General features: G+C 44.3%; 1 protein-coding gene across 4 annotated transcripts in view; it reads right to left on the bottom strand.

Annotated features, from left to right (window-relative positions):
- The window catches only part of adgrb2 (adhesion G protein-coupled receptor B2), a 161,668-nt gene that overhangs the window by 10,241 nt on the left and 126,016 nt on the right, over nt 1-25,411 (bottom strand). The window contains exons 21-34 of one of the 4 annotated variants that reach the window (XM_037474375.2): nt 24,190-24,259; nt 23,119-23,185; nt 20,674-20,759; nt 19,003-19,101; nt 16,026-16,125; nt 14,987-15,058; nt 12,896-12,988; nt 11,546-11,809; nt 9,556-9,595; nt 9,180-9,194; nt 7,580-7,752; nt 6,694-7,410; nt 4,514-4,549; nt 2,760-2,873 (exon numbers count right to left, since the gene is read on the bottom strand). In XM_037474375.2, the coding sequence (XP_037330272.2) occupies nt 2,760-2,873; nt 4,514-4,549; nt 6,694-7,410; nt 7,580-7,752; nt 9,180-9,194; nt 9,556-9,595; nt 11,546-11,809; nt 12,896-12,988; nt 14,987-15,058; nt 16,026-16,125; nt 19,003-19,101; nt 20,674-20,759; nt 23,119-23,185; nt 24,190-24,259 (1,946 nt within the window). Of the gene's footprint in view, nt 1-2,759; nt 2,874-4,513; nt 4,550-5,737; nt 5,789-6,693; nt 7,411-7,579; nt 7,753-9,179; nt 9,195-9,555; nt 9,596-11,545; nt 11,810-12,895; nt 12,989-14,986; nt 15,059-16,025; nt 16,126-19,002; nt 19,102-20,673; nt 20,760-23,118; nt 23,186-24,189; nt 24,260-25,411 lie in introns of all 4 variants that reach the window. The other 3 variants (XM_037474377.2, XM_037474378.2, XM_037474376.2) reach the window with 3 other exon arrangements.

The following is a 25,411-nucleotide window of genomic DNA, read 5'->3' as shown; positions in this document are numbered from 1 at the left end:
ATCGCTTGAGAGTTTAGCGAACAATCAATCACATATGAAATGCACATTTCTACAGCTACACACACACACACACACACACACACACACACACACACACACACACACACACACACACACACACACACACACACACACACACACACACACACACACACTAGTACAGTGGCGAACTATGACACACACAGAGACACGTGGCGCGTCCACTCATCGGCCTTAGAGGGAGTTAAAGGGGCTCTACTGCACACGGTTTATGGCGGGTTTAGCAGCTCTTACTTTGACTTTCTTTGTAAACGAGGGACGCTCTGCGTGCTAGTGACGGCTCGGTGTCGTGCCTCGGTGGTGGGGGAGGAGGGACCTGTTGTCGACCAACGCCGCCCGCGGGGGTTAGTGGGGGTTAAAAGCTGTTTAGTGTCTGGGTTAAAATACTGTTTAGGCACTTCAAAGGAGAGAGATTTGCAGAGAGCCAGGGGGTTAATGACTTGTTGAGGCCTCATTGCCTTGAGGATGACTCACCATTAATACTTGTTTTGCCTGTAACTGGCTAGTGTCCCTCATGTTTAAAAGGTGAGCTTCTTAATAGTGCCAGTCCTTAAGTGACTAAGTCAATTGGCCATATGAACTTACGGGTGAATAGAAACTTCCGTAGTACTTTGGGTGTCCATCCGTGAGGAAGTATCCCAATAAAATGCAATTATGTTTGCTATTAGATCACAGCACTCAATGGAGTATATGAGAAAATGACTGTCAGTGTTTTATGGCAAATCATGTCATTACACATGCAGTAATTGTCTCCTAAACAGTTTATGTGCTTCAAATCCAGTCAGTGTCACACACTGATGTACATATACATTAAAAAAAAGATGCACAAACACACAAAGAAAAAATCACAAGAGGACACAGATGGACTCACACTCGCACACAGAGGCAGGCAGCCACCCACTTACAATAGGCTTTCTGATATGCTATTGTAAAGGACAAGCGCATGCACACACACACACACACACACACACGCGCGCGCGCACACGCACACTTCTCATCTCCATAATTACTGTATAGTCAGCATGTCCGTGTCGGGGGGGGTGACTCTCAAAGTGAGATGTTGACTACAGCAGAGCTGAACTCAAGATGGGTCCTGTCAAAGGGCTGGCACTGATAGCATTATCTGTGTTATTATGCACAGTTAAGTGAACTGCCTTCTTACTTTTAACATAATGGACTTGAATGAGTATGCCATATCAATGCTGCCCTTTCATTCCACAACGTGTGCGACGTCGCTTAAACCGCCGAAAGAATATTTGTTCAAACTTATCTTCACTTGCTTAAACACGGCCTATCTATTAACTTGTGTGTGGGCTCTCGTTTCTTTTACATTTGGTCATAAGCTCAAAGCACACCTGCCCCCCCCCATCCCAGCTGAAGCACATTAGCATTCGGCAGTGCAACTGCTAAGAACCACACACTTCTAATATTTGGCTCGTGCCTTTCCAGGCAGCCTGTCATTTTTGCTTCCCGTGCATAAAACATTTGCTTGGCATCAATGAAAGGGGAGTCGGCCAAAACTTCTGAAAATCTTGATTGTGGCGTTGAGCAAATAAGGCCTGAAGGAACAAGCCGCCAGGCCGGCATCGGGAAATGGCAGCGTGTCTGCAGAGGTGTGTGTGTGTATGCGTGTGTGTACAGCACACGTGCGGGCGGCTACATGACACGGGCCATAAGAGAGACGTCGGACTGGCCTCTGGTCCTTCACTGGCGGTGTGAATTAGATGTGAACCAGCGTGGCGCCGACGCCGGGGGGACAGTTACACCTACCGAGGTTGGCCCGCGCGTTTAAATGTTAATGAAACGGACTCTCTGAAGGTCAGTCCGGAGCGAGCAGGGAGACTTTCGTCTGCTGCTAATGGTGTATTAACGATTCAGAGATGCTTTTGTATCTCATGCGGCACAGTTACCCGCCCGGGAACCCCACGGACGCACACATGCCCCCAACCACCCACACAGACGCGTGAAAAAAACGAGACAGTTGCATACAGTACATAAACAGTGAAAAAGTGTGACACAGGCATGGACAAAGCAGTTGTGTGTGTGTATAGGCACAAATGTGTTTCCAGGAACGCATTCCGTGAGGTGCCTTTGCAGGAGGGAGAAATTGTTTAACTGGTCTTCAAAGTTGCAGAAGTAGGATTTCATTAACCGGCTGAGATTGATTATCCCTCAGGTAAGAGCTTATGGGATCAACTGTTCTAACTAGGTAATAAAGGCACTAACCACAAGTGAGAATAAATTAAGTTCAGGCCAATTACAGCACGTATCAAAACATATTTACAGTGAGAGAACTGGAGTAAAGCTGTATTGATGAGGTAGTTATTGTTTAAATCTCCACAGACTTGTACCGCAGTCAATAAAATTGAATGAAAATACACACACTAGTCACATTACATTAAGGTTCCCTTGTTAGCAAAATAATATATTTCTAAGGAAACAATTCCACTGGAAGAAAAGCCACAATGGATAAAACACCTTACAAAACTCTGATATCTTTTGTTCTTTAGTATTCTAATTTGAGTGCTGCTTTTAAGCTGAAATTCTCTTTCACTTTAGCGCTCATAATATTTCGCCTGTGCCCTTCCACATCCTACTGCAATTTTGATCCGTGCAGAAGTCAAATCTATAGGACTTTTGGGTTGTGACAAAGTGAGGAAAGGGGGTGGAGGTGTTAGGATCCAGCGGGTTCCCGTCCCGCCTTTGGACAACGGTCTTACCTTGAATGTGGACATGGCCGGGTCCCTGCTATACCTGTCTATGGTGTGGAACTTGGACGAGTGGTTGAGCTCATGGTACAGCTCAGAATGTCTTTTGCGAGTGTGCATCACTTTCTGGAAGGGAAGAAAAGGAAGGGACAGCAAAAATGAACCAAATAGAAACCAAAAGAAAAAGGAGGGCCAACGTAGGGGGGGCAGGCAGGGTAATGGCTGAAATGCTGAGAAGAGAGAGGGACGCTGACAGATCGATCCACTGCTAGCTCATGCTCACACATCTTCCACTTGGTCTCTAAGAATAAGCTGCGGGGGGGGGGAGCCACTGTTTCAGGATGGCGGTCGGTCCCGTCACCTCAGTATTTGATCTAACTCATTAAGTGTCGCACTTGTGATATTTGACTAAAACGGCCCTCTGCAAATGTCTGTTTAGGATATATCCAAATGTTTAATTTTCTGACAGCGGCCTTCATTTGTAAGTGCCACGGCTGTTGCCTTTCCGTGCTAATGGGCAGCGCTGGAGCTGCTCAGCGGTAGATAATCATCAAATCAGCTCGCGAGGTTGAAAGTGACGCAGGGGCAAGATGCCAGCACTCACAGCGCAGACGTACCAGCCAGGACTGGCGCTCACTACTGGCTCCAATTACCTCAGAGTGGGCACTCTCATCTCTGCTGCTATGTCTCCAGTTTGCATTGAGTCATTTGGTTTAATTTTTCCATTAAATTCCAATGAAACCTCTTTTAAACCATGAACTCTTTGTGTGATCTTAAAAACATCCAATGCAAAGGATTCTGAACGTGTAGTCCAGTTTATTTGTTCTAAGGAGTACTGCCCAGCTTTCCAATGCTTTCTGGAAACGTAACTCATTTTGAGGACTGAAGGTCAGGGTTATCTGACAAATGAAAAGTATGGACACTCGAGAACAAAACATGGATGGAAATGGGTTTACCTTCCATTGAATTGTGGAAGTGTACACACTAAATGGTACTTCCACGTCAACCTTTTTCTAAAAGTCAACAGTCCAATCGATTAGGAGGGGCGATCTCATTTTTTTAATTCATGCAGCGGGCACAAATAAATTGACCCGCTTAAGGTGAACATTCATCCATTGTCACCGTTAGTAGCTAGTCACCTCATGTACCCCCTATATGAAAGACATATCTTCATGGTGGAAGGTGAATGTCCAGTCTGTACAATGATTAAAATGTTAAACTGAACTCTTGCTAAAAGCAGCATTTGAAAAGGTATTTCATTGCTCGCTGGAGACTGGAGATTCACAGAACACCCAAAACATACTCACTCAATGTCTATTCATGTTATCCCAGGAACCAGCCAATCAGCTACAGCCACATTCGTTTTGAGCCACGCCTGGATCACTTGTATTCATTTAGACACAAGAAGCGCTCTAACTTTGCTGTTTCTTCAACCAGGACCTCCACAGTGACATGACAGCATTGTTTGACTTGGTCGTACACGTCAGTGGGAGGTTTCTATTTTCACTCATACAAATTAATCATTTAAGAAAAACCAACCATTTAAGTTAGCCAAAAAAACCTCTTATTATTTTAGGCCATTGTTGGAGGAACAGCATACTATGCAAGATCGGTCTGAAACATGGTTCTGGAAGCAGGGGAGACACATGTGCGCAGGGAGGGATTTAGCTCGGCCGCTCGCTCCTCTATGCGTTACTCAAGTCCGGGCGGAAGCACAAGAAAGCGGGGACAGGCGGATGAGAGGGGGTTGAGGTCCGAGATCTTACCTCAAAGTCCAGCTCAGAGTACCGTACTCTTTTCCTCTGGAGGAGGATGGGGGCAGGGGGAGAGAAGAAAGCATCAATATAACACCCCTCCACCGCTATATAACCTAAGACCCAACTACATCAATCTGTAGTGCCATTGTTTGGTAACAAGAGGGAAGCTAATGAAAACTGGCTGCTCAACAAAGTCAAGATTTTCTTACAAATGGCAAGGCCAAAAAGCAAATTATTTGGTCTATTTCAACGTGACGAGCCGAGTTATGTGGAATAAACCCGAGTTGGAGTGAAACAATAATTTCTCGGCTCACATATTCTCAAATACAATAATTCCATCCCCAGCATAAATCATCGCCGTTGCTTTTTCTGGAGAACGTGTTGGACACATTCCGATTAAAAGAGCTACAGCAAACATCTGAGGAATGGTTTTCATCCTCTAATCTTGTTTGGACCCCACCACTTTCCTCTTAAGTGCCTCCGCGGATATAGCCAGTGGCACATAAGCCGCCAATTTAACAGCTGCAGACGTTTCCAACTCATCTGGCCCTGACATTGCATTGCATTACTCTCAATCTCTGCCTGCCTATTTGGCTCTCGCCGTCTGCAGGATTTGCATTTGGCAGTGAGAGGAGCTGCTCTCCTGCGTTGTTAAAAGTTGTATTCATTCTTTAAAGTGGGTAGAGAGTTGCTAATTTGATGCTACGGCAGCAAAGGTCAAAGGAATAAAACAACGCAATCCCTTTCTGGCTCCGGAGAAACCCTTACCTTAAACAGAGGAATTCCGTGACTGAGTTTGCTTTGCAACATGGTGTACATGCAACATGCATGTACGTGTAAAGTATATTGCATGTTTTGGTGTGGAAACGCATGAAGCCTTCATTAACTCACTCACACAACATTCATAAGGAATCCTCGCGTGATTCGCTATTATGATGGCATGAAGGTCCTCTAGCCGACGCCAGTCACACACGAGTTCATCATCTTTCGCTTGCATGCATTCTATGCAGCGATTTACATGAAAGAAAAATAATACGTGTTCCAATCGTAGACTAAATAATAACTGGACGGAGTCATTGTGGTCTGTATCTGGCACGCGGAGGACTTTCGTAGAGATGTAACGTCGGTCTCCGGTAGTAACCCCTTGCCCCCCCTTAAACTACTGAGCATTATGGTCTTTTCTACTCTAAATGGGAGATTTTACTAAACAAACATCATTCTGCATTGGCTTACCTCGTCAGAACCGGAGGTTGCCGCCTGATTCCATACAACCTCGACTGGTGTCTATAGTAGGATGATAGAATAATATGCCTTGTGAACCTTCTCAAACCTTGACTAGATGCTGCTGAGTTTAAATTTACAAGCCTTGCACAAAAAATCCACAAACACTGATAGTACATTTGCGTGATCCCTCCATTATGCATAACCATATTTAGATTTGGGAATAAAAAAACTGCTGTTATTTCATCTTGAGAGGCACGATGTGATATCCATCTCAAAATCAAGCATATTCAAACAGGGCGAAATGATGGTGCTGAAATACATCACACAGGTTTCTCTGGAGATTATTCTTTCTTTTTTTTGGTATTCATGAGTGCACTCGTAGCTCATCTAGTTTTTTTATGAGTTTTAATGACTCATCTTTAATGTCCTCAGCCGTAAATTAAGCATCTGGTAAAAGTGTCGCCTCCATCTCTTAAATCAACCCTTTGAGTCATCCTGATGCCATTCGGGGGGGAGATCCAAAGTGTGTGTTTGTTACTGCTGGTGTCCGCGTGTCCAGGCTATCGTGTGATTGTTTTTGTGTGCATGTCAATGTGTTGTTTGTGGGCTGAAAGACACACGCTGGGGACATTTCCTCTGATCCTGTCTGTCAGCCCATCTGCTGTGCCGCCTTGTACCGTTAGGACGGAGTATCGCACACCGCGAGCCAAGAACTCGTCTGTCACAAAGAGAACAACTAATTTCCTTGTTAGCATATGCAGGATCTCACATGAAATAGTTAAACCTCTTCTTCCCCCTTTTCCTCGCCTCTCTTTCATTCCAGCACCACATCTTCACTCACACATAGCCACGCCACCACCAACTCATCCAGTGAACATCAGGTGTTGGCCAAAGTGAAAGGTGGACTTTGTAAATAGGCCGCACCTCCACCGGGAACCCCCTCCTTCTCTCAACCTCTCACCCACCTCCAGTGATCCCGCTGAGAGGCCGCTGTTGGCATTGGTGCTTCCCAGGTTGCGCGGCAGGGTCCTGGTTCTCTCCACTGTGGTTCCCCCAGTTAGAATCTGTCGGACCGAAGGCCTCTGTCCAGGCTTCAACTGGAGCGAATGCCCGTGGGGGTGCATGTGCCCTCCGTGGGCGTGCACAAGGCCGCCCTGAGCCATCACGTGGCCGTGCCCGTGGGGCATGGTTTTGATTGTCCCGTACGAGCGGTTGAGGTTCATGGCGATGTTCATGTCGCCAACGCTCGACGGCACAAAGTCCGCCGGGTACGCCTCGCTTTCGGCTGGGTGGAGGGTCAAGGGCGAGGGGGGAGGGGGGAACGGAGGGTCGTCCACTGCAATGTTGAGAGGCTTGTCCTCGCACCCCAGTCCCAGGCCCCCTCCGTGGCAGGAGGTCGCCGGAGGCTTGAGGCTGACCGTCCTACGAGGTAACACCATGTAATCTCCCTCCCCGCCTCCGCCACTTCCTCCTCCCCCCCCTCCGCTGCCCCCACTTCCGGCACTTCCGTCCTGGGAGGTGTTGGAGGAAGGGGGCGGTCGAGCCCAGCCCAGGCCACTCTCGGTGCACAGGTAGATTGGAGCGCCACTGCGCGGTTGACCCTGTTGTCTCTGCTGATCTACGTTTGATTCCTTCTTGAGGGGCGTGTCGCTCAGCTCATTGAGGCCCCCGAGGGTTGGGACCTTGAGGAAATGAAATGATTCAGCTTTACAAGGCACAGTATTTTAGATAATCTCAGAATACAACTTCCTGGAGTTAGATCAAATTATTAAATTGATGTTTGGCTTTTGGACAAAAATGCAGAGCACTATATTGATCGTCCAATCCACGTCAACTGGGTAAGTTTCCTACCTGTACGATGAGGTTGGGAGGGGGGATGTTACCGGGGAGGGAGCTAAAGTTGACTCCAACGCCCCCCTCCTGATGGGCTGCCAGCTTGGGATCGTCCTCATCATCCAGGGAGATGCGGGAAAGGGTTCCCGTGATGGTGGCCGGGTTACAGGTGTTCACCTCTTTGAATATGACTGGAGGGAGACGGGGAGGAAAAGTCAAGGTAACAGCAAGACAGTGGAGGACAGACACGGGATATGGGGACAAGAGGTTTTGGTCAAAGCAAGAAAAGATTGGAGGGGGCAAAAAGTGAGAAGGAGGAACAATTGAAGGGAGAAAGGGTAATGGACATGGAATGGTAAGGTATTGATATATAATGTATGCCAAACACAGGACAGTTGTAAGAGAGATGTGCAAAATAGAAACATAAATCAGGTTGTGTGGCTGAAGTGTTTTTCAGCTTTAAAAGAAGCTGTGAGATCAATTCCACCTCCAAAGAAAAGTTTCATGTCTGAAATTGTGCTTTTATGCTTCATTGTAACTAAGATGAGTTTGTCTCCGACACTGTGACCTTAAGTCTTGCTCCATCTCGTGATTTGCCGGTGAGCCATGATTTGTCCAAATGAAATGGAGAAAAATTCCCTCACTATCAGTGTCTAATATCATGCTCACCAGGGTATTATAGTCTGTGTTTATCTTCCTTAATACATGTGTATCAATGTGTGTTTCTGAACGAGAGCCTATTATTTTTGTATTCACAGCACTGAAAATGAAAGCCAGATCCTACTCGTATTGATTTGGGTTAGCATTCATGCATGTTGTCGCAGAGGGAACTACAAACAGAATAACATACATTTTAGGGACGGCTAATCCAAAATAAACTGCGGCATGCTGATGAGACACTAAGTGAATTCCCTGCTGACAATCTATCATCACAATCAAACAACTCCAAACTATTTGGGAATTCATGCTAGGTCTCATTGCTCATTCTGTCACTATCAGAAGGGAAAAGATTAACTCTGTGGCCACAAAAAAGGATGTCAACACCATTGATGTGACAAGAATGTCAAGCTAGGCTTTTGATCACCAATTGAAGTGGATCCAGCCTGCCTACCAGCAAGGACACCGGCTAAGTACAGAACCTTGCTATCTCCTTTTTTTACAGGTCCGGGTGGTGCAAAGTGATGTGAGAGGACTGGACTACTTTTGGCAAATCTGCTCCGTTCACATCTGCGTCAAACAACGGAGACCCAGAGAATGACCTCTTGACAAATCTGTTTTGAGTGCCACAGCCATTACTGCAAGTGAAGACGCCCGGGTTGATCCCCGTCAGCATTCACCACCTATCTCAAATTAAGTGGATTTCAATGAACAGATGCTCGTGTGTTGTCGAAGCATTGGATTACAGCCGAGCTTTGGAAAATTTAATTGAAAAGGTTCTTCCGGATTTATTTGGCAGATTTGTTGGCAAAACCCACAGTTTTGTAGACAAGCGAGGTGCCACTGCAGTTATGGCGGCTTCTTTACTTTCCACCTGCAACCCAGATTTGTCTAAAGGAACTATTCGAGTCCAGCGACGGAACAGGCGGAGTTAAACATGTCAGTTGGATGCAAAACTTACATGGGTGTCCTCTCTCTGCAAGGGTGGAGGAGGAAAGTGGCTGTGTTAATATTTCAAAGAGCAACACATCCAAACGCGCACACACAAGACAGTTGCCGGAAGGAAGTGAAACAGGCCAGAACACGCAGAGGAGTGTTATTATTATGCACAATTAAACACAGTCTCATCAAAAAGTATGCTCGGCGAAATGTTATTGGGACGTTTCGGATTGATTGATGAGGCGTCGAGGCGTACAACAAACATCTCGCGTCGTTTTATCGACACGAACAGCGCCGCGGTGAGCTGCAACTCGCCGTTGCCTCCCGGCCAAATGCTGCTCCTGCTCTGGACAAAGGGGGAAAGGGAAGGAGAAATCAGCTGGTGCGGCATGACTCACCTGTCTGACACGCCAAATCCACATCCTTTTCAAAGTCCGTCTGAGGGAGGGAGGCGGATGTGGAAAGAGAGGAAAGGCAGTGAGTTCCATGGCATTCACCACATTGACCAAAGCCACAGGCCTAATGAGTGACTGGGTCTCAAATGGCGATGCTGCAATCCAATGATTCTGATGATCTACTGAAAGTTGACACTAAAGAAAGAGGTAGAATCTGTTGCCATGCTGACACTTCACACCCGAGTCAGTTAGTAAAGCCCTCTTTGAACGAGACACAAAAATGTTCAGTTTTCATTTCTTCATAGTGAAAATGGGGGAAAAAAGAACAGACACTTTAATGTGATGCCACACACTGCTACTTTGTTCATGATGTGTGTCACTCCCTGCAGCAGACCCAAGTACAGTATTGAAAGAGAGCAGCAGAACTCTGTTGTTTTTTTTCTTCCGGGTATGTAATGCTAGTTTATGCCTCATCAGTCACATCGCTATCGTCTGGATGCAAAACGGACGGATGTTTTTACTGTTATCTGCTGTGCCAGCTGGAGCAAAACTTCTTTTTATGGACAGAAAACAAAAAAAAATACATAACATGATAATCAAAATGCTTTTTCACCACTGAAGACCCAAACACAGACATCTACACATAGCTTCACCGTCACTCAATATTCAGATAAAATGCAGATACGGTATTAAGATATGATGTTTATCCCTGCTTTTATCTACAATCCACTTGAGGGAAACAGGGTGGCACTGCTCGATGCCGGTGGTGGTTAATGAAAGAGTTATTTTTAAAATGGCCACCACTCAAGTTCTCGAAACTTTAATGAAAGGAAAGCTCATTGCTATGCAGTTGTGGTCCTCCCTTCTCTCAGCACATAGCCTCCTCCTGTCCTCGGTGGGATTCATTTACAAAAGGCTTTGTTTGGATAATAAACTACAGATTTTAGACAGTTTGGGCACGACACACAGGCAAAAAGAAGAGCAGGGTGGGAAATGAAAAACTGAAAGTGAGGAGAGAATGTGTAAAGGTCTCAGAGGAGCGGAAAAGCTCTTAGTAGGAAAATCACCCGCAGCACCATAAATGGGTCTCTACTAAATAGCCGGATGAGGATATGAAAAATCCTCTTTCTCTTTCTCTCAGTCTCTCTCTACCATCCAAATGAAAGAAAATGTCTCTATAATACACTCTCTGCAAAAGCTTCACAGGTTAAGTCATCAACATACAACACGGCATGACAAGACACGTTTTCTCCTAAAACAATTAAACAGTGTTAGCATTTTTTCTACACAGCTATTCAAACTAAGATGCAAAAGGTGCAATATGTAAATATTTTTTTTAGCAATATTTTTTTAATAGAATACTTTTGGGGGTTAAGGAAATAGTTTGACATTTTTTTAAGAGTTTGGTCTACTTTCTTAGCCCTGATGCTAAGATGGATATGATCCGCATTATTTTAAGGATTAGCTTACTTTAAGACAAAACCTGCAAAGATGGAGGGACTAGCCTGGCTGTCCGAAGTATATGCCTGTCAGCAATTATGACCTACGTATTTAGACCAACATTTCTTCTTTGGTTAATCCATATCAACACCAATTTTATAAAAAAAAAGTTTGGGATTTTATAGTATTAGTATTTTATAGTACTACAGATCTCCGGACGTCATATAACCTTGACAACAAGACTCCGGAAAGTTGTTGCGATTCAAAAAGATAAAAAACATGTTCTTTAGTGACCAAAAGAGTCCTTTCCCGTCCTTGTGCAAAACTAATCGAACCATCTGTTGGGTTTTGCTCCATCTTCAGCATGAAATAATCAAAGCGGTATCCATCTTCTCACTTTAAAAACATACAAATAAGTATGTTTTTCAAAATGGCGTTCCTTAACTACTTGATCCTATTTGTTGCAAATTATTGTTTTTACAGATTCCACCTGTCTCCATCTATGGGCTTTACTATTCGGACTAAAGGTACACATTCACTAGAGGTGACATACTGGTTGGCTGCCGATGTGGTTGAGGGCGTGGTTATGGTTATGAGGATGGTTGTGGGTATTGTTCAGGCTGTAATTTTGCTCGTGTGCATGGCCGTGCTCTAGCCCGTGGTTGTAGCCGCGAGGAAGACTGTGGTAACAGGCCTGCTGGCATGCCTGCTGGGCCGTCGGTGGGAACTGCTGCGAGTGGCAGCCCGACGGGCACGGGGAGGTGCCACAGCGCGGGGAGCCACACTGATTCCCACAGTAGCTGACATTTGGACACTTCTGATGGTGTAAAACAAATTCATGGAAAACAGAAAGCTGATTCAGGCATAAATATAACCAGTTTTATGGGCGCCTTTTAACCAGCCGATTAAAGATGGCTTTGATTCAAGAAGGTGTAGTTGTACATCTTTATGATGTTTTTAAATGTTAGGGGTTTAACATTCTTGTAAGATGTAATTATGATGGCAATACAGTCTCCAACCAAACGATATGTATTGTGCAGTTCATACGTCGTTCCTCCGTTCATATGTGCAATCCAAAAATATTTTTTCTTCAAAGTATTTAGATGTAATTTACTAGCCATCGCAGTAGTTGGCATGGCATCGAGCTGCGTGTGTGATGACAAAGACGTTTGAAACTCAAATTAGCACAGCCAGACTATTCCTCCTGGTTATGAAGACAGAGACATAGGCTGTGTCATAATGGCTTCCCTGAGCAGAACGATGGCTCCAAAGTTTAATCTCGATAACCTCGTGGGGCGTTCAGAAAGCCATAAGAGGTGCCGGCAATCAGGTCTCAGGAAGAAATAAGGAGGAAGGCATAGCGATAGTTGCTCATGCTCTGCAACGGCACTGACATTGGCAGATCAAGTCTACATGATTTATCACACTATTAGTCGCATGGGGAACAAAAAAAGAGGAGGGTTCTGAGGTTAAAAGTGATGGACCGTGTTTTGCTAAAAAATGAAATACTGTGGACAATAAGAGCATTTTTCCTTGAAGTCCACCCACCGACAACGTGAAAAATGAGTTGATATTAATTTAAGCAGGGCATTGTTACCGATATCTTTGTTGACAATTTTTCATTTCCAGTTATGGTGCTAGCAAGTCAATTTCAGGCTGGGAAAAAACATTGAATTTCTATGGGCAGTGAAATAAAACATTTTTTGGGGGGGGAAAAATACAATTTGAAGATGCATAATGCATAAAATGTAATGAAGAGAGCCAGGTATGAGTTTGGGAACTTCAATAATAGCAATCATGCTTATTGCTATTGGTGCTGAGGCTTCTAGAAATCTCCAGCCTGGTGAATTTCAGTGCGAGGTTTAATGGATTGTAGTGTGGGATGAAATGGAATGCTATTCACCATGATCTGCACCTGTCCGTTCTTGCAGGAATCTGGCGAGTTTTCGCTGTCGTCTTTACATCCCCCCATCCTACAGCGCACCGCATCCTGCACCTGAAGAGGCAGAATAAGAGTTTGGGCAGAGGAAGGATGAAGCAGGAGGGGAAGAGAATAATGGAGGAGAGGAAGGGAGGATGCAAAGGGAGGAAGTTAGTGGAGGAAACTCTGAGTTAGTTTAGCAAATGGAGAATTGGGAACTCACTCCCTGAGACACTTTATGTTCTTCGTTTGTATTTCTGCAACGATCGATGTCTGGTGAATACCCACATGAGAATGAAAGTAAACGAAAAGCTATGTTTTTTCCCACAGTGGCTTAGCTTGTAGCTTATATGACAGTCAGTTAATTTGGTAAAGAAAGCACATAGCAGTTCTTTAAAGTGGCTTCTTTGGAGCTTTGGAGTATTCTAACATCTGGGCCTTTCCATTGTCACTGTTTTTTTAATGCATTCTCCTACATTTGTCATGTATGCAAATATGCAACAGCGCACTGTCGAAGGTAGTATGTCTTAAAGCGCAGCTCAGATCAAATGGGTCCCTGAGCATTAGGTTTCACAACCAACTTTGAGATTCTTTTTCCATTCCGGGTTGTGTATTATAAATAATCTGTTAACTTGCCGAGGCGCAACACCATTTCTCAATGTTGCTGCTGTCAAATCCTGTAAGAGTCTCATGGGCAGATGCAAGAGGGCCCTACAAGATGCATTGCAAGGGGCGAATGAGAGTCTTCAATCTTCAATCTTGCTGGGTGGTCTCATCTCTGTCTGTGTGTGCGTGTGTGTAGCGGAAAGGATGTAGTAAATCGGGGAAGAATCCATGTCGCATTAATACTGCATGGGCTGGGTTATTGCCTCCATTGTTTCTTTCCATTGGCGGCTTCTCTATATGTCCACACTCATCCTCCATGGCATTTGTTCCCTGCTCTCTGTTGGTGTGAGACTCTGTTGGCGATGTAGCTCGTTCTGACTTCAAAGGGGAGAGCCCCACTATGTGTCCGTACCTCTCTCTTCGCCTTCATCTCTACTTCTTCCTCTCCTACCGTTATCCCCTGCCTCGCTCTTGAATTTTTCTACAGATCTCTGCATGCAATTTGTGCTCCGCCCTCCCTCCTCCCCGTCCTCACTTGACTACGTCCCTCTGTCACCCTTTCTCGTAATATACCTCCTCCTTCACATCCCTCCTCTAGTGCTGCCTCCAAATCCCCTGTCTCGTAAAGTTGCACCTGTTCATTCGCTCGCCTTGTCCTCGGCTCAGTGGGTTGCTTCAAGTTTTCTTTGTCTGTACTTTCACATAACATCTCCCTTCACTCTTGTTTTGCACTGTAATGCTTTCTAATTGTTGCCCTTGCCCCCCCCCTCTCCCTCTGAGTGTTGTTCAGCAGCTACAAAGGATTTATGCTGGGGATTTTTATACTTTTAATAGAAATAATTCCCGGATTTACTGTATCCTGATCTGTGCTGCTTTTGTGATGTTGATTCAATGCAGCCATGCCTTCCAAGCATTTAGAAATTCACTATATACAGTGCATTCAATATCGCAATGATCTCTTTGATACAGGGAAGCCTGTACAATCACGGAAAACTGATGACTTTGTAAATCTATTAATTGTAACAAGTGCAATCGGGAGTTGGACTGTGGAATGTGTGTGTACATGTCTGCCCTAATGACATAACTACATGCGTGTGGACAATGAGTTAGACACAGCAAAGTCTGTGGTATGAAAGGCCCTAGAGGTATTAGTTAGGGACTTAAGAGTCTTATTCCATACAGCATCTTGGTAAGCCCCTTAAAGCAGCCTCGGATCAGACGGACAATACAGCAGTATCATACTGCATTATGGTGAAGAAGTGCTGCGGCATAGTAGGACATAAATACCGCGCTAATCCCACTCATGTCAGATTTCCCTGTAAGCTGCCGTAACTTTAGACCGACCCAGAAACTAACATGACACCTCCCAACACAAGCGGCACCTTTGGAAGGCAATGGATGTCAGCGAGGCGACTTTGTGACTGGGATCCACGTAGCTGCTGAGCAGAGGGAGGAAGCCGGACTCACCTCTCGACGCATTGCACAGTGGACAGTGATGATGACAAATCCTTGGACAGAGTCAAAGACGGCAAAGAGGACCTGCAGGAGACCAGAAATATTTGCTTGTAAATTACTGCTCATCATCAAAGTTGGTTCGACACATAAACCTTGGCATGCCCTGTGAAGTTATTTTTGTTTACCAGGTACACATATGGTAAATGCTAAGGGCCTGTACTTGTCTAGCGCTTTGACACTACATGACATCATTCACCCATTCACACACAGTCACAGGTGCAATACTGGGGTTAGTTGTCTTGCCCAAAGACACATCGACAAGAAGGTTAGCCGGGATCGAACTGCCAAAAACTCTAGATGGAGCACGACCCATAGCATAAGGATATGAACTTTTATCAATATTTGGCACCACCGGTGCTTTCGACAGTTTTTGCCCACAGAGGAGCCATTCTAATGTGGAACAACTAACCACAAAAAGCTGTAAGCATTCGGTTGCTCACATTACACAGAGTGATTTTAGAAAAACTGTGTATTAGGTCGCCTAGACAACCAGCAACTCCGAGCTGTCATTACGGTTGTTGGTTGTGGTAAAATTGCACAGTAATACACTACTACATCATCTTGATTTTATACAGTTACAGTAATGGGATTCAACCTTTTTTTGTAAATGTTGCCTTTGATATGGTGAAAGTGTGAAAATATTCAAAAAGAAAAATCTAAATACATCTTGTGGAATGCTTGAACAGTCTCTAAGGCCCTCCAATCACTGTATTATCATATTTATGTGTTAATATTGTAGTGAAACGACTTAATAATCACTGAAACTCACTGATATGGGAATAAAATGACTCAGCAAAGTCATGTTTATTCATTTAAATCCTCATAGCTGTTGGTACATTCATTCATAGACTTCATCTCTGCTGATCCTGACACAGTAGTGATTGTAGGTTCTTCTATTTCTATTTTGTGTTTAGACGTTGCATCATCATTCGGGCCTTCACAGGTGTATTTCTACTAGTAAAAGTGGGCCGACGTTTCTGAGCCTCATCACCTGGAAGAGTGTGGAGCGCCGGTCCGTTATGGCCAGCACTGCCGACATCCAGGTCAATGCCAACAGGGGGAGAACCACGCAGGAGCTCCACAGAGACGCCCTGCCAAAGTAAGAGACAGTGATGCAGGCGGGGGGGGAGGGAGGGGAGAGGGGTGGGTGTAGGGATGCGAGAAGGAGATGTAACACAGGGTTCAGTCACAAACCAGACTGGCCGGCTTTGGATATTCACACCACTCAATTTCTCCCCCACACGCGCACACACACAGACACACACAGCGTGTCTTATATTCATTGGTGGTCAATTTGAAGCTGATTGGCACACAAAGGGTTTGCATCACACTAAATACTTCTGTATATACAACTGAGGTGTAAAAGTATGTGCAATCATGTAGATAAACAGATCTACATGATACACTAACAATTGCTCACAATTACTGGGCTGATGGGCTCAAAAGTGTCACATTGGAGCTCCTGCAGAGTCAGTGTGTGCGTGTGCGTAACACTATGGAATCAGACACCAATTTAGAATGTTCATGGTGTTTGAGCACATATTCCTGGTTTTATAACCGTCAGGCTGACAGACTGACTACATTGAAAAATATGCACGCCCCTTTTCAGATGCATGTCTGAGGCAATGCATAAAAGGGAAAATGGAGCAATAAAGACAAAGCTCTGCCGTTGTTAAACTTTCCAGATGTTGCCGCCTGTGTTTGTCAACCACACAATATGGTCCAATAAAGCAACAGTAATAGCAGACATTCGATGTGACAAGGCACTCTCGTATTCTGAAAGTGTACCTCATGATACATAATAAGTGTCTTTTAATGAGCTGTTGTATTTCAAAGTTCTACAAAGTCATTAGGAAGTAAGGGAATATGAGGAAAAGATATTTTGTCACACTTTTGAATGGTTATTATCTCTTCTAGAAATTAATTCCCAAGTTATAGTGTTGAAAGCTTCATCAAGACACTGTATAAATAGACCCGGCATACTTTATAAAAATCATTATTATTCCCAGCAATATTAATAGAGCTGAATACTTGTGTTTATATATCAAAATTTCACACTAGCATTTCCGTAAGAAGATTATTCATGGGCTTTGCAGATAAACAGTACACTGCGACCAGTAGCTAGATGTGTAGTCATGTGAATACAAATGACCCATCTAACAATGGACCATATGTATTTGGCAAAGACGTAGGTGGATCTGAGATCAGCTAAGCGGTGTGAAAGAAAGTCAATAATGGCCCTGTGTTTTCCCAGAGACGAGCAGTAACTGATACAAATTTGTTACTGCAAATAGGCAATCTCAGCCCATCAGCGTTCAATCGTGAAACAACACAACCAAGAAAGGCGCTCCTATTTTGAACAGAGCCCTCTTCCAAAGTAAACACAAAGCCATAATGGAGGGTTTGCAGAAGGACATATTTAAGCACGCACAGCGTTGTTTGCAAGGGTAGAACGGAAGGAGAGTCTTTCATTAACAGATGTGCTGCTTGGAACAAAAAAACCTTGATAACAAGCCTCTAATTAGGATTGTAACGATACAGTTTTGCCATCTTTTCTTGCTCCACTACAGTAGCACATCCGAACATGCCCAGACCCAGTAAGAGATGCTGCAAAGGTGCATTTGACTGCCTGTTAATGGATGCTCATGAAAAAGAGGGACTAACAGAGCTAACGGATTCAACTGTGCAAACGACAGCCAAACAGCTGACGGAGCTAACAGAGATTACGTCACTGGGCGAGGGGGAGGATGGGTCCTTCCCCTCCGCCATGACGCCTTCTGTCAGGACGTGGTTATCAGCTGTTACCACCACGAGAGAACCTTGCAGAGCGGCGGCCGTGAGGTAACCCGCGGGCCACGCTCACGCGAACTAACATGCAGCGAAAGCAGGCGAGGCCGCCGCGGCTAAGTCAATACAGCAAGGAGAAGCTTGCATAATAACGCAGCAAATTCATTCACCGGAAACAGCTGCTTTAGTGAAGTTCAGAGTGATGAATGCACCGCAGTCAAGGAGCACATAGAAATATCCGATAATATCAATTCAAATACCTGCTATACATCTAGCCGTGTCTCTAGAGCGTTTTTTACCTTTTGTATTCACAATGATGGCTTTTATAAGAGGTATTTGTCGCTGCATTGTTTGGAAATTCTGCTCTATTGATTATGGACCAAAGCAGAAATGCAAAAACAAGACCAGATATTGGGATTTTGGTGGGACTAAAAGTTCAATGAACAATAGATTATAGCATGTGTTGTTAGACCTTTCAAACTCCACAAGCGCTCGAATGAAACAGTGACTCAACAGGGCTTCTACCAGAAGGTTTTCACAGGACTTGGAACACTCAAAACAATAAAACAATTGATTTCCTCATTGGTCTCCCTGACAAATGTTCTCTCCAAACCCCAAAATGCTTGAAATAAAACTCTTGTTATATGCATGCAGATCCAGAATATATGTAATAATAATTGTATGTTTGAATGCTTTATCAGTCTTTCCTCATTGTATTGCCGAACAGAAATGAGACAAGTTGGCCGTGAACAAACAACAGCTTAAAGGCGGTGGAATATTTACCGAATGGAACGAGAGCCACAAAGTAGCAACACAAGCATAAAATCATTTTTCCTGACATTGGACTGCCCTGGCGCGTTTAGCCTCTGCAATCCTGCACTAAAACCAAGTTAAAACAAACTCCGCAAATGATAAACAAACTGCGTGACAGAGGTCAGGTTGGCTCTGCATGACCTGAGGAGAATCCACTTTGGAACAAAACATGGTCTCATTAAATAGCGATGACTCGCAGCTAAGCTTTTTCTCTTTTTGATAAAAACTAAATGTCATCGTGCATCATTACCGACAGTTCAGGATTAAAAGGATGGAGGACAGAGAGAGAGAAGCAGAAAGAGACAAACAGAGAGAGAGAGAGAAGAATGCAGAGGGAGTAACAAATAAAAAGATGAAGATGGACTAACATGGCGCTGCTGGCAGTCGAGCTGGACAAAGCGGTGCTCGAGATCACGCCACACTTGGAGCATTTCAGGAGCAGTCGGCTACGCGCCTCCGCTGGGACACTTAAGGACATGTTCACACGCGCACACACACACACACACACACACACAGACACACAGTGTACAGAGCCATGTAAGAGAGGAGGGAGCAGGGTGGGGGATGTGTGGAAAACAAGTTCCAGTGATGGCAACAGGTGAATGTGCAGGTGTCGATGTTGCAAAAACAACAAGAGAAAAAGGAGAAAACGTGGACACAACACAGAGAATGTTGGGAAAAGGAAAATGGGGGAGGGAGAAAAAAAAGAAAGGCAAATTAAAAACAGATCTTAAAAATGTATCCGCAATGATTAACAGTCAGAATACAAAAATTGACTCAGAGCAAAGTGGAGAGAAGGTGGGAGACAGACATTGCAATGTTACAAAAAAGTGTGTGTCTTAAAAGAACAAAGTGAAAGAGAGAGAAGACACACACAATCTTATTCCACAGGACTGTGCACAGTGAAGCTTTACCAGTGGGAAAGGGTTTTGGTTGTTTTTCTTACAATTGACTACCCTGAAACGTTTTGTGTGAATGTGTTTGTGTGTGCAGTAGTGTACACCGCGAGAGGGGACTGATGGGGCCATGCAGGGGCTATGCTACATTAGCGTCCCATCACAGCTCATTGCCTTAGCGGCAGCCACATCCCCACGGCTTCTTGAGGAGATGCATTTTGCTAATGGCAGCCTGTCCTGTTAGCAACGCGGGCAACTACTGTGCGCGGGAGCGCTTAGGTGTGCGTGCGCCCGTAGACGCACACTTCTGAGAATCTGAGAAGGACTGGATTAAAACTGGGATAACACTGAGGATTTAGCCCATAACAAAAGCAGCTTGCATCTGTGTGTGTGTGTGTGTTTGTGCACATCTATCGGTTTAATCTCAGTCGAATCGAATGTTAACAAAAGCTTATCAACCCCCCCTAGACAGCCAATCGGTAATATTAACCCTCGCAGCTACGGATAAATTGTCAATATTCGAAGTTTGGTCAAGAGACAGACATGGGAGGAAATGTAATGAGATAAATCAGATACTGAGGGGAAAAAAAGGAAAAATCAATAGCTACCGGAAGAGCTGAGGAAATATTCATAGTGTTATTAGCAACCAACAAATGCTTATATAGAAGTAATGTTCTGAGTGGATGCATAGGCATGCACATCTTATATGTATGCATGCACGATGTGCACGGATCTCAATTTAGCCTTCGATTTGGATTCGATTTTCATATTCACCATATTCACCTGTGACACTAACTAGTGAGAAAATCAGACATGGAAGCGATTGTGAAACGCTGAAAGATTTCACAGAGCAGCAGAACATAACAGGTGTCGCGCCATTTTGATGCCAATTTTTTTTACGGGAGGCACAGGTGCAAAAGTAGGAGTTTGTTCAGAGACCCTTGAAAGCGGTTGGAATTGGTTGCCGTGAAAATTGCGTCTCCCTGAATACGTGTCTGCCAGAGAAATTTATTTAATGCAGAAAATTTGTAGTTGTTCCCACCAAAACTGTGTTGATGGATGAGTAAGCGCCGGGTGCTGATGTCTTTAGTGCAAAGTCTTGTGTGTAGGTGTGCGTAAGACGCAGAAGGTTTAGGAACTTACCCAGCTCGTTGCTTTTTAGACTTGTCTGAAATGCCGTCTCTTGACATGAGCTTATTAAACACCACGATTCCAATGAGCATATTAACCTAAGAGACGAAGAGAGAGAGAAGGGTGGTTAGAATGCTTTTTTTTATATGGGTTGGAATTTAATTCATGTATCTTTAAGCTTATTTAAATCACATTTTGATTAAAAAAGCATACATATATTTCATAGCACAGTTATAACTCAGATTCAAAAGATAATAGTGGACAAAGAGAAAGTGGCTTACGATTAAAATAAGCCTTCCCACTTTGCATACGTAATTTATAATAACTTATTTATTATCAACATTAGCCATATTATCAAGAAAACTTGTTAGTGTACAAGTACAATACAATTTCACATTTGGCTTATCCCCATTTGATGGCGAAACCACAAATATTTTTCCTCCTCATATTTAACATTTCACATGTGTATCACAATAATTCATTTTTTGCAGTATTTCTTCCAGCTTCGAGTGGCAATAATGAGGGCAATGTTACAGAGCACTCCATTCAGTCTGAGGACTAAAATCACAATTGTTAAAGCTCTTTTCCAGCATATGTGTGTGTGTATATATATTCTTTTTTTACATTTACATTCCCTTGAAATTGTATTGTGGTTCAAAATACCAGTTTCATGGTTTCAAAATATACATTTACTTAACACTCTCTGGCGTCAGCCAGCGAGGGTTCTATTTGGGACTCGCTCAAAGTGATCGGAGCCAAGGCTCACCACGTGTGGACCTCTTCCGCCATGAAATCCTGTCCACCTGGAACATCTACATATTACGTCTAATCCTCTAATTGTACTCTTTCTATCGCCATTCACGCGGGTCCCTGTAGAGTTTCTGTTTGGTTATTCATCTGAGTTCTTTGGGATGTCGGCGGTGCATTAGTAACAAATGACACTCCCGCACTGTCTATGCCTATTCTTATCAAAGCACTAAACTGAACGTCTGCCTGGATTCTTTCCCCATCGGTGACTTCTGGCCAGGCAGACATATTTTACAGATTCAGTCCATGGTTGCTGGAAATCCCAAAGAAAGAGCTGACTTAAAAGTCTCACTTTGATGTGGTCAGTCGAATTTGCAGTTTTTTCGCAGCCTTTGCAGGAGCCGGATTTTGATTTGAAGCCTATTTCTTTACTACATCTACTACTGTACATGTGGCAGCTTTTGCAAAAGTATAAAACTCTCTCTCTCTCTCTCTCTCTCTCTCCCTCCCTCTCTCTGATGCCCTTCCCCTTCATGTGCGTGCAGGCTGCTGACAGCTACCTTCGATGTGCCAGATTGTGTGAGCACTATTGTCATGCCAGTCATGTCCGGCCCCAGCATCATCCTGCTCTGCTACTTGCCCAGGGCTCGGTTGATTAATTAGAAAAGAGACCTGTGGGAAGGTCTGCGTTTCTCTGCCCTACTCTCATTACAGGTGTTTGTTGGAGTGGGGCCCCAGCAACAACACCGGGGGGGGGGCCGGGGGACTGTTACAGGACATAGCGGCTGGGGTGTGGAGTGTAAAATCGACATTGTGGAGGTGGAGGGAGGCTGGAATCGGTCCAAGAAACAACAGGCAGACACACGACGTATGAGGATAGCTGTGCTTTAAATTGGCAAAATGGCTTTAACCTTGAGCTCTTAAAAGTGGACTCCCAAGCATTGTAATGCGGTAGTTTTACTATTAGTAATATATGTTCAATGGATTTATGCGAGAAAAAAGCGGCGACCCTGTGAGTTTTTCCACTCTGTAGCATTTAAACAATCATAGCACTGGAATCATAGCACTGGTCCATGCCTCCTTACTTCCATGGTGAGAGTGCAAGCAACAAGGAGAAAACCCTATCGTATGAGCAGAAACACAATAACAGCAGCAGTGGCAGCAGCAATTACAAAAACAACATTTAGCACCCTGTCCAGATTTATTAAGCGTAGTGGTGGAAATTTCCACTCAGGGATTCATTGTGCAGAAATTATTCTCCTTGAAACAGCCACATACAGCAGCACACAACAGATGATTAGAGCACCACTGAGATGCAATCAAGGCACTCAATTTTGCTGGAGAACAATACAAAGCTATATGTTATTGCATTGTAAACTTCTGTTTTTTATCAATTTGGAAAAACTAACAAAGGGAACATTATCATGATTGCGATCCACATTGTGAGTCACATATTATATATAATACACGTAAATGACCCTCTGGAATACTGTGGAAATAAAAACATGTGAGAGACTGGGTTCGTACGCTAGTGTTGAGTAGCCGGGAAGCTCTAACGTCAAACGTTTTTGAGCCGACATGTTGAAACTGAAGGATAAAGTGAAAGGACCTGCTGCTGCTTTAAAGCCCTTAGCTTGGAGGCTAACTTTGAAGAAACGTTTGTACGATTATATCAAAATCTCGGTGAGAGGGTATGTCGGACAGACTCACCAGCACAATGACCGCAGCTGGCCCAACGAAGGCATAAAGCAGACCTCCCTCCAAGGACAACCAGCAACTAAAGGGGAAAAAAAGTAACATTCAGGACTCACATTTCATTGGTTGTGAGCGCAGAGCACTTCAACACAAGTAGTAAGCCGACAATTAAGCATCTTGGATTTCCTAAGTGACGGATCATTTCTATTGCTGGGTAAGTGCTCGATTCTGTAAATATAGCCCTCAGTGCCATGAAAATGTGTTATGTACATTACCTAAAACATATCCCCAAACTGTAAATGCTCTTGTGAAACTTAATGAGTGTAAATGTGTCCTCCGGTGATGTCATCAGAGCATTCTGAAGCCCTGCTGGTGTCTTAATTGCGGCTCAATAAAAAAGGCCTAGAAGCTAATATACACTCCTTTTCTTAATGAGATGTTGGGTAAAGTAAGAGGGAACAAAGTCGTAAATGTGTTTTCATTGAATAATTCACACCCTTAACTCGGTATCAGGGCTCTTTGTTGGCAAACATAGTTTAACAGTAAGCCTAACAGTAATTGTCAATAATTGTGCTGGTTCAAAGTAAACTAAACATCCAAAACGCGCTTAACATATGCCTCACGGCTGTCTTCTCAATGGGATCAATTCAAATTTAGTGTCTTTAGGTCCCACGCTTTAAATAAACAATATTTTCTTCCACAATCAGAATATTCAGTTTTTTGCAATAGAGAGATATCTGCTTTTGTCCCTGATTTAAAGTGGCACTCACTTTGAATAAGATGATGTCATATATTAGCTGGATGGAATGTTTGTTGTTACAAACTCTGAGCAAAACACAGTCAGACTTTACATATTGAGCGGCTTAGAGCAGAGCCTCCGCTGAATCAATAACCACCCAGTGGTTACAAATGTATTAAGATGCTAGTTTATGAAATAAAGCTTGGCTAAAAGCCTTCTTGGAGAAGGAGGCGGACAGAAAAAAAGCCTGAATTTTTTTGGTTTTGTAAAGGCCGCGAATGTGCTCATAACTCAGGCGGTGCTGGGGACAGTGCAGGGGGGGGGGGGGGTCAGAGAGCGACACTCACTAGCTCGCTGTGCCGTATCCTCTCGCTCTGGTGAACCCCACCGACACGGCCACGACGAGAGCTGGAAGACCTGCAGGAACACAGAGATCAAAAGGGTGAGACAAAAGATAAAAGGGAGCCTCAAGGGGTACTGTGAAGCATGTCGGCCCAGTACAATTCTCTAGTGCCGACGACGCCGCGCGGTTGCGAGGGTTTGGGTGTTGCGCAATGGCGCGTTACGTGCGCGTGTGAGATTAAAACCGAGTCGCCGCTTTGTAGGTGAACCGGAGTGTGCTCCCTGACACGCAGGTCCAGCAGCACGACAACTGGGCTTGGGTCCCGGTTCATAGCAGGGACAGGAGCTCTGATGGCGAGAAAACACCATGAATGTGGGCATGTGAGACTGAAAGGGAGTGCATAAAAACGTGAGGTATAACTAGAAATGGTCAATGGTCAATCATTTGTGAATTAATTAGCTGAATCATCCATGGAGTGTGTGTGTGTGTGTGTGTGTGTTTGTGAAAATGAATGTCACAGAGTACGTGCCAGAAAAAAGAAGGAAATATGCTGGGCTCGGTAATGAGCTTGGCTCTGAAATGTTCAAGTAATTAACAAAGCTGTGATTATGGCTGCAAATGAAAAGCAATTAGAAAAAGTCACATTAACATTAACAAATAAGATGGTGGGGCGCCAGGCTGCTTCTCTAACTGGCGAGCGCGATTTTCCATTCTGCCGTTCACGGATGTATAATACGGCGGTGAAGGCGGACCTATGCACAACGCGGACCTGTCCTGCTAATCTAACACAGCTCCAGGCGGCCCAAAATCTTCGGTTTCCCTGGCACTCGATGTCAATCACAACATTCGGGGGGAGAAAATGGCGAAAAGAAACGTGATCAGGAGAAGTTGATTTGATCCCTTTCACTCTGCTGGACAGTGTACCCCCCCCCCCCCTAACACACACACTGACAGTATCTGCCCTTCCATCTGTCACTGTAAAACAATCTATACATTCTCCATCCTCTGCATCAGGTAAGGGCATTGATGACTTGGCCGATAAGACTGGTGGGATCGATATCCAGCGAAATGAACAGACGCTGTGTGTGTGTGTGTGTGTGTGTGTGTGTGTGTCAGACAATGGGGTTCGAGTGTTGGGTTGTAGTTTCCAAGGATATATCTTGAAACATCTGGCCTGTGTTAAGCAGATGTTATCATGTGTTCTAATTATCCTCAAACATCAATGG

Source organism: Pungitius pungitius, chromosome 17 (genome assembly GCF_949316345.1).
Source record: "Pungitius pungitius chromosome 17, fPunPun2.1, whole genome shotgun sequence".
Classification (NCBI taxonomy): Eukaryota; Metazoa; Chordata; class Actinopteri; order Perciformes; family Gasterosteidae; genus Pungitius; species Pungitius pungitius.
This window is presented reverse-complemented; position numbering and strand designations above follow the sequence as displayed.